A 16,574-nucleotide genomic window follows, 5' to 3' on the forward strand; every position below is an offset into this window, starting at 1 on the left:
GATGTCAGTTTGCACAGCCTACTGAGGCAGATGTCAGAATCTCGCTACTAAAGTGTTCTCTGGAAGAAACCTGTCCCTTCCTACAAGTGTTGGAGCTTGTAGTTGACAGCATTCCAGGCTGGCATGACAGCATGTTCCCAATCTTCAGTAGTTGGCAGAAGTCAACACAATTGGGCCATTACACTGAAAATGTCTATGGTTTTTGGATCTAAATGTTGATATAACACATGGTGCTTAAAATGAGAATATGTGCTTAAAAAAAAATAATTCCACAACAACTTTATTTATCATCCTCCTTTCAGTTATCTGGAAATAATCTAAGCTATTTGGATTCTTGTACGTTGTCTAAAAGCAGATTCTGATGGACATAAAATATGAACTATTTAAATAGCTGTATGTACCAACTGCTCAAGTCTAAACTGAAAAACTTGAAGTTGGGAGGAGTGCAAATACTTGTCCTGTACATTAAGCATACTGTTACTGGCAAACAGATCTACACAGAAGGAAGCGGTGTTTTCAGACCTCTTAATAGTTTAAGCAAGGTCTTGCTAAAAGAGTTTCTAGTCCATGTTTGGATGGCTGGTATCAGTATTCCTCTAGCTACAACTATTAAAGGTTCTCAGAGTCGAATCTTAAAACTTTCCAAATGCCAGACCTTTTTCACATACATAAAAGGGCTTTGAAGTCCCAGAAAAGATATTAAGGTATCTCTGCTGTGGCTGTCAAAATTATGAAATTGTCAAAGTTGAGAGGACCTTGAAAATACTCCTGTTTTCAAGGGAATGCCGATAAATGAGTGTTTGAAGGTCGTGATTGTGGTGGTTTTGTTATGGGTATTTTGCTTTTCTATGGTTGTAGCTTGTGCTAGCTGGCCAAACTAGATTTTGCAGAATCTTTTTTTTTTTAACTAAAACCTACAACCAAAGCTCCCCACAAAACCTCTGTTCTGTTTCTCTCTACCTGCAACAAGTGTGGACAGGCTACAAACACGGAATCAAACTGTGCTGTAAGAAAGGTGACTATCTCTGATCTTTCTGTAAGTGTCAGTGTCGCACAGATTCCAAGGTCGTCTACGGTATGATAAAGCAGTTTTCTCTTTGTTCAAATTTCTCCACAAGTTTGTCAGTTATTTTCAGCTTCTAGCAAAATTTCTGTTGAACTAGAAAGTCTGATACTCCATGATAAGAAAGACAGAATGTTCTTTTTCTTAGTTTCTTCAAAGGTTGTATTCTTTTTTATCTACTTCTTTAGTTGATCATTTTAAATCTCATGAGGTGATGTCACACTCAAGTAAGGGAGACTATTTTCATTGTGACAGAGCAACGATTTCTTGGTGTGTTCAGATGAAGTCAGTGGGATTATGAATATGCCTGGCATCATAAAAGTCCCATGTTTGGTTTTTGTAAAGCATGCAATGATGTAAAGGAGAACAGAAATCTTGATTCTTCCAGGAATACTGATGCACCATGTGCATACATGCATATAAATGTAAATAACTCGATATTCAAATGCAAGAGGATATTAACTATTAAACAGGTAAATAGAGGCAAAAGTTTAATCCTAAATGTGAAAAACAATGCATGGTATTTGCAGCATTTGGGGATACTGACAGCTAGTTGAACAGTATGTGCAGTCGCTGTGCTATAGCAATTTTTACAGACAGTCAAGTAGGGAGTATTGAATTTTTTTGATTACACTACTATCTTGATTCCAACTATCAGGCTTACAGTGGAATGTTATTTCTGTGCATCTCTGTGAGCCTGAGGTTAGCATATATATTCTCTGTGCAAACCTCATTTAGAGATGTAGTTTCCTTTTGTATTGTTATTTTTGAACCAGGTAAATATAAACATTTGAAACATTTATGAGGCCTGGATTTCTAATCCTCATAATGTAAACATTTTGATTTTTTTGGTAAAAATGTCTTGTCAGATCTGAAATGTGAAGTTAATAAGAGTAGGCGTGTAAAACTATATTTAATTTCTTCTTCACATTCACACTGAATTAGACCACCTTATTTCTGAAAACAAGCTGTTGTAAAGTGAGGGTGTTGCCCAAACACCTCTCAGAGGAATTTGAAATGTAAACCACAGGCATGATCTGCTGCACGAAAGTCCATTTCTTTTTCTTGTTATTAATTTTCATGAGCTTTGGTGGAAGTCCTACTTGAGAAGAAATGAGAGAGGAAAATTTATATTGACAGGTGTCTTTTGCCTTCTAGATTACCTGCAGTTTTGGGCCCTCTTCAGATTACTCCAAGTGATGTTTACACAGAGCTAAAAAATCTTGTCAAAACTTTCAGGTGAGTATTGGTCTTCATATAGAAATTCTTCTTGATTGATTAATTAAACAAGCTGTTGAATGATTTGTGATTTGGACACAGAGAGCGCCCCATTGCAGATTTGCCCTTTTCTGGCTGTGTGTTCATGTAGGTAATGTCACATTCCCTGTGGACTAACAAGTCAGCCCTTCTCCTGCTCTTGACAGTGGCTAGGTCACCAGGAGTATTTGTAGATTTTTAAAAACTAGGCCAGTGGTCTCCAGAGGATGATGGTGAGTCTTTTAAAGGTTCTGCTACCTCGTCACCTCCTATTAAGCATGAGTTTCTGAGATCTGTCGCTTTCTTTTGCTCTGGCTCCCTACAGCCGGGCTAAATGGCTTTAATGTGATTAATAATTGTTACCACTAACTTCTAGAGCCAGAAAGAAGGTCCATTTTGACCTGTCTTGTTCCTGATTTCAAGGGGAAGCAGATATAGTGGACACTTCATCACCACAGATGAAGCTTTGCTTCAGTCAGAAACACTAAAGACACTATTTGGAAACACTGGGATAAAGAAGGAGGGAAAACCACGTGGTAACTTCTCTGAACGTTTTTAGGTTTTCTTTGGGACACAGCTCTCATAACTTGGTCCTAGATAATGTCCTGCATCTTGAAGTATTGTCAGGGAAAGAAGCAACAACAGTTGCTAATTCTGTGTACGTTGTCACTCTTGAAACTTCCCGCCCACATACCCAGCCTGAGGGAGGTTTACATGTAAATTTTCCAAAACACATTCATGTGGCATTTGCCACAAGGAATCTAGGATTTGGTGACTAGAAACCCAGTTCTACCTGATTCCTTATGATTTATCGGATGTCTGGAAGGACATCACTAAAACACAGATCTCTATATGCGGGATTTATTACTATGGAAGATACTCCTTTCCTTTCTGGTGACTGTGCATGCTCTCTTTCTTTCGAAAGAATTGTTAGTGTTTGAACTTGGTTCCATAATTGCAGTCTTTTAAGTTGTGATTAACCTTTTATTTTAACAACAGCACTGAAACCAGGGAAGATATTTTTTGTTATATCGGAGCAGCATGTATATACTGTATACATACCAATTATTTGAATAAGATCTTTTTGTCCTAAAACTTAAACCAGTTTTGTTGCTCTGCAGTCTAAATACTTAATAGTTACTTTGGCTTATGGATTGATAGAACTGGAATAACTACATTTGTCTCTTTCAATCTACTTTTGTATGATTGATTATGTGAGAAGTCCTGGAGGTTCTCAAAAGCAGAACTTCTATTTTAAATCATTTTTACTATTCAAAGATAATGTGGCCTGAATATGAAGTTTTAAAAGTGGTTAATATGAAAGGAGCCTGGAAGTCAAAATGGACTTCTAAAAACATATATATATGTGTGTGAGTGTGTGTATATATGTATATATATATATATACACACATCTGTGGATTAACAGAATGGAACCAGATCTAATTCATTTGGACTTTGATTCCAATACCTGGCTCAGGTAGCAATAATTTATGATAATTTAAAAATCTCTCCTGATGTCTTTCTGATCCCTCAGATAACTCTTTGTGAGTTTATTTTTAAGGTTTTTTTGTTAAGAAGTAAGTTGAAGGTAATGGTAGCAAGTTCTTGGGGCTCTCTTACTGTGAAGATTCCAGATAAATTGCTTAGAAATTCAGCATTTCAGGCAGGGGATGGTTGAAGACAATTGTGGGCACTACACAAGAATTTTTAAGTTCCTTTATATATATATCTATCTATCTCTCTCTCAAAATAAATGGAGTTTTATTGTCACTGACGGTAAAATAGTACAAAAATAGAGGAAATAGGGAAGCAATAAAAAACTTTGGGCGCTTTCTCCTTCTTACATTTCTGATACGGAAAGGTCTGTTGATAGACAAAAGCTAGCTCACAGATATTAAGATGAAGGCATAGGTTTGAATCTCCAGTTCTGTAGGTAGGTTTAAATTTACTTAATATGAGTGGTCTCTCTGATTTTTAGGTTGAATCATTTGGCAGGGGGACCTGGGATAAATTTTAAGTGGTATCTATGTTTGCAAGGTATAAAAATTAAAACATTACTTTCATTGTTGACATAGTTAAAATGCTTGATGACTATGGAGGGAGCACTGACAAATGCTACTGCTCTTTCCTGTTTTTTGTACTGGAAATATTTCAGGCTGAAGAACTTGCAAAAGAGGGTAGGAGATAAAACACATGGCTGTAGTAGAGCTTAGCTGAAGAAGGGTAAAAGAGCATGTGGTGAACTAAGCAACAACAATTTTCAGCTCCATTGGTTTTTAAAGAAACACTTGCAGTTCAGCCTCCTTTGGGCAGCATTTCATTCAATCACCACTGCTGGGAAACGCACTAGAGGGATCTCAAGAGACATTTTAGAATGGTTAGAGCTCTTCCCAAACCAAGTCCCTCAGTGCCTGTAAGCTTTTGTTACGAAAACTGAGATGTCAAATAATTCTCCAGAGTGTGTAAGGGCACTTTGTTAAAAGATCGAGAGAAAATTAGCTATTTGTATATAAATCGAGGCTAAATGATCATGTTTGTGAATGTGTGGTTGGGGTTTTTTAAGCATAATATTTCATATTGAAAATAGAATTTCATCTGTATCTTATGGTCACAAGTATTTTAATTCATTTTATGGAATTTATCACTGACATTGAACTCTGTCAATGAATATGATCCAGTTGTTTCCTAAAGATGTGTTCAAGACTCTTGTTTCCAAGACAATATTTTAGCTTTTAAATATGTATCGCGAGTGTATGTTACCTTGTGTATACAGTTATTAATAGGCTTTTACCTATTACCTTGTTAAGTGGAATTCTAGGTTCTGGGTTTCAAGTCAATCAGCCATATTTTGTTGTAGACAAGGTTCTGTATGGAAATGTGAAAGTACCAGAACGTTAATGACCTTTTCTCAAGTGGTTTCTCAACAGGCTTCTCTTGAACGAGAGAGCCTAGAGTTAAGAATAGTAGCTCATTTTTTGTGGTTGTCATCAAAATAAGTTATACTACAATATGTAAATATGTCGCTCTTTTTCACGGGGTAGAGGAGCTGTCTTTTATAGTTAAATTGGTCTAGTTGAAGCCTAAAGAAAAACAATCCATGCTTTAGTATTTGTGACCTGGGTTAGTTAAACTTAGCTCATCTTAGTGCAAGTTTTGGAAAAACTGTAGATAGCTGAGGTCCCCTAAAATCACAACTTTATGTTCTAATCCCATGAAGTCAGCTTGCTGCCTTACAGACCAGGCAAATGGCCAAACTAACAGGTCAGATTCTTGAACTGAAGTTGCGTATGCCTACACCTAGGAATCTGGATGTGTGAATGAAAAGGCTGCTTCATTTGCAAAGTTGCTGATGATTTCACTTTGCAACGAAGATAAATTGTAAAATGAAGAAACGAAAGAAAATCTTCTTCCTTTGGGGCACATTTTTTTTTTTTCTTTTTCTCACAGTTGTAAGAACACTGAACATACTGGCTAAAACTGACAACAAGCATGGACCTGTTCAAAGGAATGTTTTTTCCACCAAATGTGTATTTAGTACCAGTAACTCATTGCTACTAGCTATTAGTCAAATTCATAGCAATGTGTTGAACATTGATCTCATAGATTCATAGATGACAAGTATATTCTCATTGTAAGGATAAACAAACTTCTAGAAAAGGAAATAACACTCAAGACTATAATTTATAAATAGGTATAAAGAAAAATAAACTTTAAAAAGATTGCTTTATATTAACCAGTTACATTTTCTTGCATCTGGTTCATAATACTTCATGCTAGGGACCTTTTAGGGGATAACTATTTAGCATAATAATCCTGGTGCCCCTCTGCCATTCCCTGTTGGACAGTGTCCCTGTTATCAAATTGTTTCCTAAAAATCCCAGGAAATGTAATCCTGCTGAGGAAAGTTTGGTGAGCTCTTGCATTGCTGTTTCTTTCCTGTAACTTGTGGTCCCTGTCCAAATTCTTGCACAGGGCGCTTAGGGACGTGCTTAAATCTGCTGCCGCAGCAGGCAGTGTTTACAAATCAGGCCATCATTTGCTAATGGAGTTCTGCTAACAGAATTTGCAGCTGATGGTAATTAGATGTTGTGGTGGTTTAATCCCTGCCAGGGTCTGAGACCATGCGGCCGCTGCCCCTCCCCCACAAAGGGAGTGAAATACAAAACCCCGAGGCTGAGATAAGGAGAGGTTTAATACAACAGTGCAACAGCAACACAACAAACAATAACAGTAACAGTGATAACAGTGAACAGAGCAAAATATCTACCGATGCAGCAGTGAGAGGACTGGTTGTACAAAACCACGCACTCCGCGCCAGGATGTGACGTCAGCATGGTATCTGAATAACCCAGCTAGAGCTCCCCCCCCCCGCCCCCGGCTAGGGAAACTTAACCCTATCCTGGCTAAACCAGGACAGATGGGAAGACAACTAAAGGAAAAGAAGTAGAACCAACTGTGTATGCACTTTTTCTGTCACTTGGGGGTTTACTTTTTTTGTTTACTGGTTACTTTAACCTTGGACTCCCCTGTATTCCCACAACTTCTGTATCAGAGTTCACTTTCTTTTCAGGCTGGGCACTAGTCAGTTATTGGGAGGTCATTTGGGTTGGAATTTTTATGCATCTTTCTTTTTAGTCCTTTACCCTGTCAGCTTCTGCCACTTGGATCTATCTGCTCAGTCTGAGCTCCTTCATAGAGCATTAAAACTGCTGCATGGGGCCTGCTGCCTACTGGATGGTGGAAGCAGTTGAGTCCAGCTGCATCTTGGTGGGGTGAACCACAACACCCACAAACTAGCAACTAAGCAACCCACACAGCTATTTGAGATCATCCAACTTTCTTGGCTTACCTATCCTGCCCTACAGAGGCTAAGAAAGTAGAGACATTCTGTTTTGAAAAGCTGCATATTGTTTTCTTTCTTTGGGTAGGTAAGGGAGAATTTAGCCAAACTGTTTAACAGAAGATATTTCACTGCAAAACTCAAATCATGTACACATGTACACAAAGTTTTGTACAGTTTTAACATTTCCACATTGTATGTTTATGACAGAAATCTAGTGACCTCTCTTTCATGGATCGTTCTGAAGTTACAGTTTTGGCTAGAGAATTAATGAACCATTTTTACAGAGGACTTGCACTTCCCTGTTGTCTGAAATTGCTCTACATAGGCCTTGGTGTTGACACGACTTGGTTTTGAAAGTGATTGCCCTTCCAGTGCTCCTTATTATTGAAGGCTTCACACCTGTAGGTTGCTAGCTTTAGTCTCATCTGCCTGAAATGCTTTCTTTTTTCAGCTGCACAAGTGTTTTAGGACAGGTGTTGTACTGAAAGGTTACTCATTGTGGAAGCCTGACTGTTCATCCAGTCCAGTGACAGTAGTGCATCAGCAGATCTATGTTGCTGTATCCTGCTGGTTATCTGTGTCTTTTGACTACCTCCTTCATAAATAGGATATTGATGGCAATGACTAGTGTTCAGGCCTTGCCAATCAATACTAACATTGAATAAGAGTTAATTGACACAAATAACTGCATCTCTCAGTTTGTGTACAAGAATGACACCTTCCTGTGCTCTAATCAATAATAACTCCTTGTAGAGCATTGAAATAAAGCTGCTTTCTCTCTTTGACAGAGTTTTCCCAGGTGGCTTGGAGCTGTCTCTTCCATTGTGTCTCATCATAGCAGATTAACTGGAATGTTACATATGAATTGCCTGTCAAGATGATTCCATCAGGCATTTCTTGGTAGTGTTTATCACTGCCATCAGTATTGAGTTCAGCCTTTGTTTTGTCTCTTGTTCTGTAGCCAGAGTAATGTAAGTTTACCAGGTATGAGGTTTGTTGTCAGCTATTTCAAATAGTAACTGGTAAACGTGGAACTTTTAATAACAAAAATAATCTGTGTTTGCCAGAACTGTTTGGTCTAGTTTGATGTGACAATTCCTGTACATACAGCACAAAACATTACTTTTCCTTTCACCATTTAAGAAAACTCAGGCTGTTGAGAGACTACTTGAGTAATCATTGATTCAAAATCTTATTTTGGTTGGAAGACTTGGAGATTTGAGAAGAAAAATAGGATAATATTGCTTTGATCATTACTATCCTTAAATAAAAATTTTATTAATTTTTAATACCTTTATGAAATAGGGAAATGCAAAACGATCCTATAAACATCTTACTAATAACTGCATTTTTAATGACCATTTTGAATATAATTTCAGGGACTTAGTTAAGAAAATTTGAATTTTAACAATGGCAAGTACACATACTTTTATTTTTACACTTTTTAACACTTTTTTGGTAACTATATACTTGCCCAAAGAAATTTTAAAAATCTTTTAAAAAATTTTACTGGAGAGGAAAACCCTGGACTCAAATTTGTTTCTAGGTATTTAATTTTAAGCCACCTCCTATCTTCACCAGTGCCTGTAGAAATGGGTATGAATGACAGGGTAGCTTTGTTCTGGATCTGAATTTATACAAGGCTGCATAGAAGGGAAGTTGAGAGCAAGAAGGAAGCAAACATAGGGAAGCACTTGCCCCTCAGTATTTCTGTTGGATGGTGCCATGTCTCTGAATAAAATTAATTCTGCTAGCCTTTTTGGGTGTCCGCTTAGCTACAGCTTTGTTTTTAGCTGTGACTTTTCCATGAAATTGCTGGTCTTCAACACCATGGGTCATGCCTAAATTCAGCCATAGCAATTCACATGGGAATTGTTTTGAGTCAGATTAACATTTGACTTAAAGTAGATCTGTTTATTACAAAGTTCAGCCAAATGAGTCAGCAGGTATAAAATGCAGCAGCACTTTTGCTGAGCACCCATGTGCTTCTTGATTCACACCTCATTTTCTTGCTCTTAAATCTGCAATGGGTTCCATTGCGTAAGTTAGAATTCGAGGTTTCTGTTTTAAAAACAAGAATCATCACAGGATTGTCTCCAGTATCTTATAAAATCCATTCTGTTTCCGCAACATTAGCTTTTACAGCAAATCTGGATCCGAAGCCAACAGGGGGGAAACTAAGTGTAAGAAGGCCCGTCTTTTGAGAAACACATGTGCAGTTCCTGAGAATTTCCCAGTGGGTATAAGTGAGAGCTGAGCCCTCACAGCAGCCAGAACTATTTGTGAGCTAATTAAAAGAACTAGCTTCTGTTCAGTCTTCCCCCTCCCATTTTCATATAGGAAAAAAGAGACATATTGGGAATTCTGCAATTCCTCCATTAAAGGATGAGAGAAGCCTGAAAGTTGGCGAATTGCTCAGATACAGCTGTAATTGCTGCATTGTAACTCAGTGTATTCTTTTAATGGTAGACTTAAATCAAAGTTCAGCAGTTAAAATCTGTTTACTTTCACTCTGAAATGTTCTGATGTTTTTTTATTATTTTTCAGGTTAACAAACAGAAATATTATCCACAAAATGCCTGAATGGACTCTAATTGCTATTGTTTTGTTATCTGTGTAAGTACTCTTTAATGTCAAATATTCTCATACACAACTGTCTTAACTAGCCTAATCAAGATAAGATTTAATTTTCAGATAAAAGGAGTGAAAGATTTCTTTAAATTAACTGGGGAATCAACAGAAATATTTTTTCATGCAAATGAACTAAATTCTCCTGACAAAACAGGATTGTCCCACTTGAAACATGTTAACAGTGGATAAACTTTATGTTAAAAAAGGAGAAATTAAGCTTTAGGGGTTTTTAAAGAGGGCTGGTGGGGTGAAGGAGGAGTATACTTTGGTCTTCCATTTGCTGCTGACAGACATTCTTCCTCTCTCTGTGACAGTAGAACAAAATTATGAGTATTACATTATTTGGATTTGGCATAACTGTTACACTTTTCTCATTTTACTTCTAATTTCTTAAAAGATTTCACTTTTGCAATTAAAGTAAAATTATTTCCATAAAGATATGGTGTGCTTCTGAATAGGTTTGTGTGAATATTCTAGCAAACTTCTTTGAGAGGGGAAAGCTTTTTTAGCAACTCCCAAATTTCTGAAAGGAATACTGGAACCCAGTATTTTATTTTTGAGGATTATCTTTACTGTTTAAGATTATGATACTACATGGCTACAGTCCTCCTTAGCTTTGTTCTACTTACTGTAGAATTAAATTCTTTCCAAGGGTTTTCCTAATGGGAAGTCTGATTTTTATTATAGTGTCTGTCAGTAAACGTCTACACGGAGGCACGATCTATAAAAGCTGTAGTCATACGCATCAAGTAACTTCTTTAATTTACATTTTCCAAATTCATGTACATTTCTGAAGTTAAAGATACAAACTTTGCAGTGCGTAAAACAGTTCTCTCAGAAATTTGTATTAAACAAACTTTGCAGTGTGTAAAACAGTTCTCTCAGAAATTTGTATTAAACATTTAACACTGGTTCACCTTTTAAGTATTCACTGGTGGTTTCACACAGTGTCAGGCCCTGCCTTTCAGTAGGGTTAAACCATCAAGCAATCTTTGTATGTCTTTCAGCTTGAATTACAAGATTGCAAAAATCTTATTCTAGAGACTTTATTACCACACTGCTGCTGCTTCTTTTGGGCTTCCTGGGTCACTGGAGCCTGTAGGACAGAGAAGTACTTAGACATTCACAGGTCAAGAAGTGTTGTGGGCCAGCCTCATTGCATCCCCAGTACTGCACTTTCCTTGATATTACTTCAGTCTGACACATTGTTCTGGCTTTACTGTCCCAAGGAAGACTGTACCAGCAGGCATTAGAGTAGGCTTCAGCGAGCCTTACATCTGTGTCACCCAGCCAGATACCGCTCAAATGATTCATTAAATCAGAACACAGAAAGTAACTTTACTTGAATGCCTTGGCATAAATTTTTTATCAACTATAAGAACAAATCTTTTGTCATTTTTACTATATATTCTTATGGTTGAATTGGTAATTTGTGAAACAGATCTTATGAATTTTTCAAGTAGTTTCTGTACATTTAAGGAAATGGTGACTCTTTTGATCAGAAGTTAAAATATGTTGCTGGTCTCCACATATGATGAGCTCTAAATGTTTACATATCTAATGACTGTTTTACAATTGCTTTAAAATGTTATGCAAGTAGCAGGCAGTCTTGGTGGCAATCAGTATAAACAGAGTACCAAGTCTATTTTATACTTTTGCTTTCTAAGGGTCCACTTCTAAACAAACAAATTATATTTGATCCTAAGATAGACTAGATTTTATTTCTAATATTATTCTGGTGAAATCATGAATAAAACTCCTGTTGACTTCAGCTTATTGTAAAGTTCTTGCAAGCTCATGATCTTCAGATTTTGAACAATTTCTGTCAGCCCCCTCTTAGGAGAGGATGTGGAAGAATGTCGATGGGGTAGAATGAGTGTTAAGATTGCTCCAAGGAGATGATGAATGTTGCATCATTTCTGGAAAGATTAAAACAGAACATTTAATTATTTGTGGGTTCTAATCAAACTTGGCTATTTAGTGGAAGCCAGAAGTGCGCAGGGAAGGGCTACTGAGGATCTGGGCAACACCTCGCAGACAGGTCCTGAGATTGTGGCCCTTTCTCACCTCCTGCAGTCTGCCAGGGAATCTGTTATATCTTACTAACACTGGTCATAAAAAGAATTACACTCTTTAAAGTCTTCTGTGGCTTCCCCTTAGCTATACTGAGAGGTGATGCATGTTGCAGCACATGTAATGTCATTCAGATCACAGGGTTGTATGGGACCAGAGTCAGAATGGCTCTTTACTAGCTTCTGTCACTGAAAGGGGAGAACATTTTCAAGAGGATGTGTTCACAGGTCTTGACCTGGTCCCAGACAGAGGATGGCCATTTTACTCCTAACACTAAACAGTGAAGTAGCATAAGCAACACCCTGGAAGAGGATAATACTTCCTCTTTCCAGGAGGATGAAAGACCATATCGTAGGTACCCTGGGGTGCAGGAGGTATAAGAACAGAGACAACAGAAAGCAGAATAAGCATGGGATTTCAGAAACTACTAAGACCTCAAGTATTTTTTGTTTTGTTTGGAAGGGGACAGGGTTGGTTTGTTTAAAGTAGCAACTGTTGGACTTTGCTTGCACCCCATTTTGTGCATCGATATTGTGGCTCACCACTTCCTTCTCATATATGGCTAGCGTGTGCTGAGGACTCAAACAGTGTACTTAATTTCACAGTGCACTTTCAGAATACCCTGACCCTTTTTGTGATATGCTACTGGGCAGAATATCTATTATCATTACTGCTGTATTGAATTCAGGCGTCATCACTGCTTAATACTTTGCATGATGTTATTATAATGCTATCTTCTCTTCATTGGGGCATGCATAGTAACTCTTTGTAGGATACAGCATGTTGGATAGTCGTAACATGTAATTTTGGTGCTTAAATTAGACCTAGGCTCCCTTTATAGTCTGCTGGTCCTTGAGAAACTACGAAGTACTTATGTGCCCTTGAGTCTACTGACTGTTGAAGAAACCTGGGCTTCAAATTCACTGCTCTGAAATGAAGTGCCTGAAACTAGAGACTGTCTTTCTCAAAGTATAAAATGTTGGAGATTGCAACAGTGGAGCATTTCCTGTTCCTAGTAAACAGCTGGATTTATTCAATCAAATTATCGTATAAAATATGAACAGCCAGTCTCAGCCTTTATTGAAAATCTAGCCTCAGGCACTGCTATCTTTATGACCAGCACATTCAGCAATGCTGTATCAACCTCCTTAGAGTACACCTTGACAGCCAGAGAATTATGTTCAAATAATTGCATTCATGCCTGTCATGGAGTGGGTGACTCTTTAAAATGATCTGTAGATCAAATTTATTTGTCATTTATAATAATTTTGGCAGTGGTATATTTCTGTGCCTTCTTGTTGCAATGTTTAGTATGTTAAGCAGAATTTTTTGTTATAGTTGCTTTATAATGTACTGTAAACTAGATGTTGCATCTTTTTCCCCTGAAGAACTTTGCAAGACATCAAATGATGCAGATAAAGAGATACAAATACAGTAGTTCAAGAAAGAATGGAGAAAGCAGTGGGAAGATTGGTTGCTATACAAGCATGGGCACTTGCTGTTTTTAGTGTATACCCCTGGTACAGTCTAATGGAAAGCTTTCAAGATATTTTCAGGAAATGTCTGCTTTCATCTTACTTATCTGAGCTGGCTGGTTCCAGTGAACTGTGGTCAGCTTCATCTACAAAGCCTATGCAAGAGGTTTCCCTGCTAAAAGCTTTGAAGCATTTCAAAATGTTCTGGGATTAGTTTATAAGCATTCGGCTGCAGTATTTAAACAAACTCAAAATGACCATGATCACTAAACAAAAGCCATCATTATATGTGTGCAGCCACTTTAGATAAATGTGTCATGTGGAGATGTACTCTAGAGGTTTACTCTCTTGGAGATAACAGTTCAGGAACTGGAGAATCTTGGGTTCAAGTGTGCGTTTTTACTTCTTTGCACACAAGAGCACATCTATTGCTTAACACTGACACTTCAAAACTATTTTAAGAGGAATTCAGATGTTTGTGATAATGCTACTCTGTTCTTGTCTGAAAATGTCTGAATGTCTGAAATGTACAAATACATACTGGATATGAATCAGACTTGCAGAGTGACTCTTTTTTCCTCCAGAAACCACAAACAAGTCAGCTGGATGATCTTTTATTTAGCAAGTCTGATGATAGAAGATTGGTTCCAGGTTTCAGCTGAGAAAAATAATTTATCGTTAAGCTAGAAATACAATTATTTCCCCTTTTGAAACAGAGTTTGCAGGACCAAAAATCCAGAAAGTCTTTCTCTTTATAAAAGCGTTTTAATGTGGTCATAGTATTGTCTCTACTCTTGGTCTCTATCTGTAATGTTATATAATTGTGTGAAACAGAGAAAAGGCAAGTTTGTCTTAATACGTTAAAAAATTTAAAAGTATATTCTTCCCTTTTTCACTCTTAATAATTTTGGGTTGTCATTTGGTGAGTCTGAACTCAAATGGGTTTTCTGTTAAGCAGTTCTTACTTATCAGCACTTTCTAAACAAACTCAAATCTGCTTATTTGGCATACTGTGGAGGAGATCAGTATTACTTTACTTCCTCCTAGCGTGTTCCAGTATTACTTAGGAAACATATATAGAACAGTATTTTGAGGGATTTGCAGTGTTGTTAATTGGAACATTAATCAGCTCCAACTTGAAAATTAATTAATTAAATATCTTCATCATTCATAAGGGAGAAAATAGAAGAAGAAACTTCTAGCAGTTTCAAAGGCGTTTCTCCTTATCCAGAAAAATGCCAGTGTGTTGCTGTAGTGCTTGTACACAGAAAAGTGACACTGGATTTCGTTGCAGCACATGCAGCTGCAGTTTTTTCCATTCTAGTATTTCTCATGGATAGCCTTCTGAATGGGGGATTTGGATGTCCTGCCTAACTTTCAGGCTTGCCAGCACAAACTCTCTGAGGTGAGTCCAGGATAATTAGTTCCCCTTTACAGTTCTGACTCTTGACCTTGTCAGCAGGAGTGGATGGAGCCTTAGCACATGCTGTCTCCTGGACTTCTGTTGCGTGGAGTTAGGGGAATTGGCTCAGAAAGTTGTCCTCTCTGCACCTGCCAGTTTTGCTGCCCAGTGCAAGGAAAGAGCAGGGTCATGGCTATCTGCCAAGTGTCTTGGAAATCTCTCCAAGCCACAGAAATCTACATGTTCCCAGCAGCTGTATGTGTGGGCATTCAGACTGAAGTCATGCCCAACTGTGCAGAGCTGGTGTGCAAAGTGCATCACTAGTAATAAATTGTCCTTCATGGTGGTGTTCTGCCTAGTCTTTTTGTTAGACTCTGCAAATACTTATGTTGAACATAATTTCCGATCTTCTGCTTTGGTCACTCTTGGGAGCTTTATATTGCAAGGATACTTATGAATTAAGGATATGGTAGTAGGGAAAGTACTTTCCTCTGCCACTTCATTTTTGCCTTTTGTGTGAGTAAAAGAGATTTTTGTTGCAACTTCTGTTTCAGCCCTCTGAAAGATAGCATGCTAGATTTCAGAAGACTGCTTTATCACGTTGACTCTTTGGGGAGCTAACTCGGTCAGTGGAGTTCATGTCCTATTGAACTCTATGCCACAACTATGTGCTGATCAAGCAGATGGAAAAATTGCCCAGCCCTATTAGAGAGAGAATGGTTTTAAATTTATGTCTCTTGAAAAGGTATATATTTAGAAGATTTATTTTGTAATGTCATGTTTTTCCTCCTTCCATGATTGCTGCCTACAGCTTTGCTTATTGGAAGTCATGTCGTAGCACAGAATAAGTTGTACAGTTACGCAGTAATATAGACAGTTCTGAACTAAAGCTGCAAGTAAGATGTGAGTAATCCACACTGTTAACAGCTGCCCTAAACTAAGTTTTAAACTAAATGTATTTTAACTTCATCCACAGAGCAAACTGAACTTTTAATTTTGCAACTGAATCCTGAAGCTGTAACCCCATGAAAATATACTTGCTTCCTTATTAATAATTAATCCTAATACATTCAATGCAAACATTTTTTTATCATGAAACATTACCCATCTGTTAAAAGAAAAACATGACTTTGACACACACTTGCTTTTTTTTTTTTTCCAGAGTTTTAACGTTATCTTAGTAAGCCTTCTAATGAACAGCCTACATTAATGGGGACATGACACATAGGCAGTGTTTTTGACTTAAAGGAAACTTCATCGTAAGATGAAAATCAGTGTTGATTTGGCTTGTTTCTGAACCCAAAAAAAATGTAGAAGTACATATCATTGGAAAGGTTACTACGGCTTCCTAGCATGTGATCCCCAGGTATTACGTACCAGCAGAATTTTTAGCATGCATTCTGGATTTATTTGGTTGGTTCTGTGCAGAGTGTCATAATGGTACCTCTACTAGGCTAAGTGTCATGTCCTATTCTTCTTCAGCACTGCAATAAATTGTTTCCAAAGTAGAAGTATTGTTCCTTAACTCTTCTAGAACCACTATAACAGAAAAACTTTGATTATGGAAAATCTGTGAAAGAGCAGTGTCTTTTGAAGATCTAATCATTCCTCTCCTTGTGGTACTTGATGCAGATTATGGAATGTAAAACATTCCATATGTATAATGCTAGACATTAAGACAGGCTGTCTAGAAAGACAGTACTTCATGCCAGAGATTAGTTTTCTGTGTCGTATTGCTGTTGAAAGTGCCAGACCTGACATGGCAGACAATATTTTTGCTATGAAGTATATAATAGTTTTTAAGGGGGAAGAATCCTGAAAGTGATTAAA

The 16,574-nt window shown here is 37.5% G+C and overlaps 1 protein-coding gene across 5 annotated transcripts in view; it reads left to right on the forward strand.

Annotated features, from left to right (window-relative positions):
• Positions 1 to 16,574, forward strand: part of RPAP2 (RNA polymerase II associated protein 2) — a 41,772-nt gene that overhangs the window by 9,975 nt on the left and 15,223 nt on the right. For 4 of the 5 annotated variants that reach the window (XM_074876492.1, XM_074876488.1, XM_074876487.1 and 1 more), the window contains exons 10-11: positions 2,222 to 2,302; positions 9,711 to 9,779. In XM_074876492.1, the coding sequence (XP_074732593.1) occupies positions 2,222 to 2,302; positions 9,711 to 9,779 (150 nt within the window). Of the gene's footprint in view, positions 1 to 2,221; positions 2,303 to 9,710; positions 9,780 to 14,636; positions 15,194 to 16,574 lie in introns of those variants that run through there. The other variant, XM_074876489.1, reaches the window with a different exon arrangement.

This window comes from Strix uralensis, chromosome 8, assembly GCF_047716275.1.
Source record: "Strix uralensis isolate ZFMK-TIS-50842 chromosome 8, bStrUra1, whole genome shotgun sequence".
Lineage (NCBI taxonomy): Eukaryota > Metazoa > Chordata > Aves > Strigiformes > Strigidae > Strix > Strix uralensis.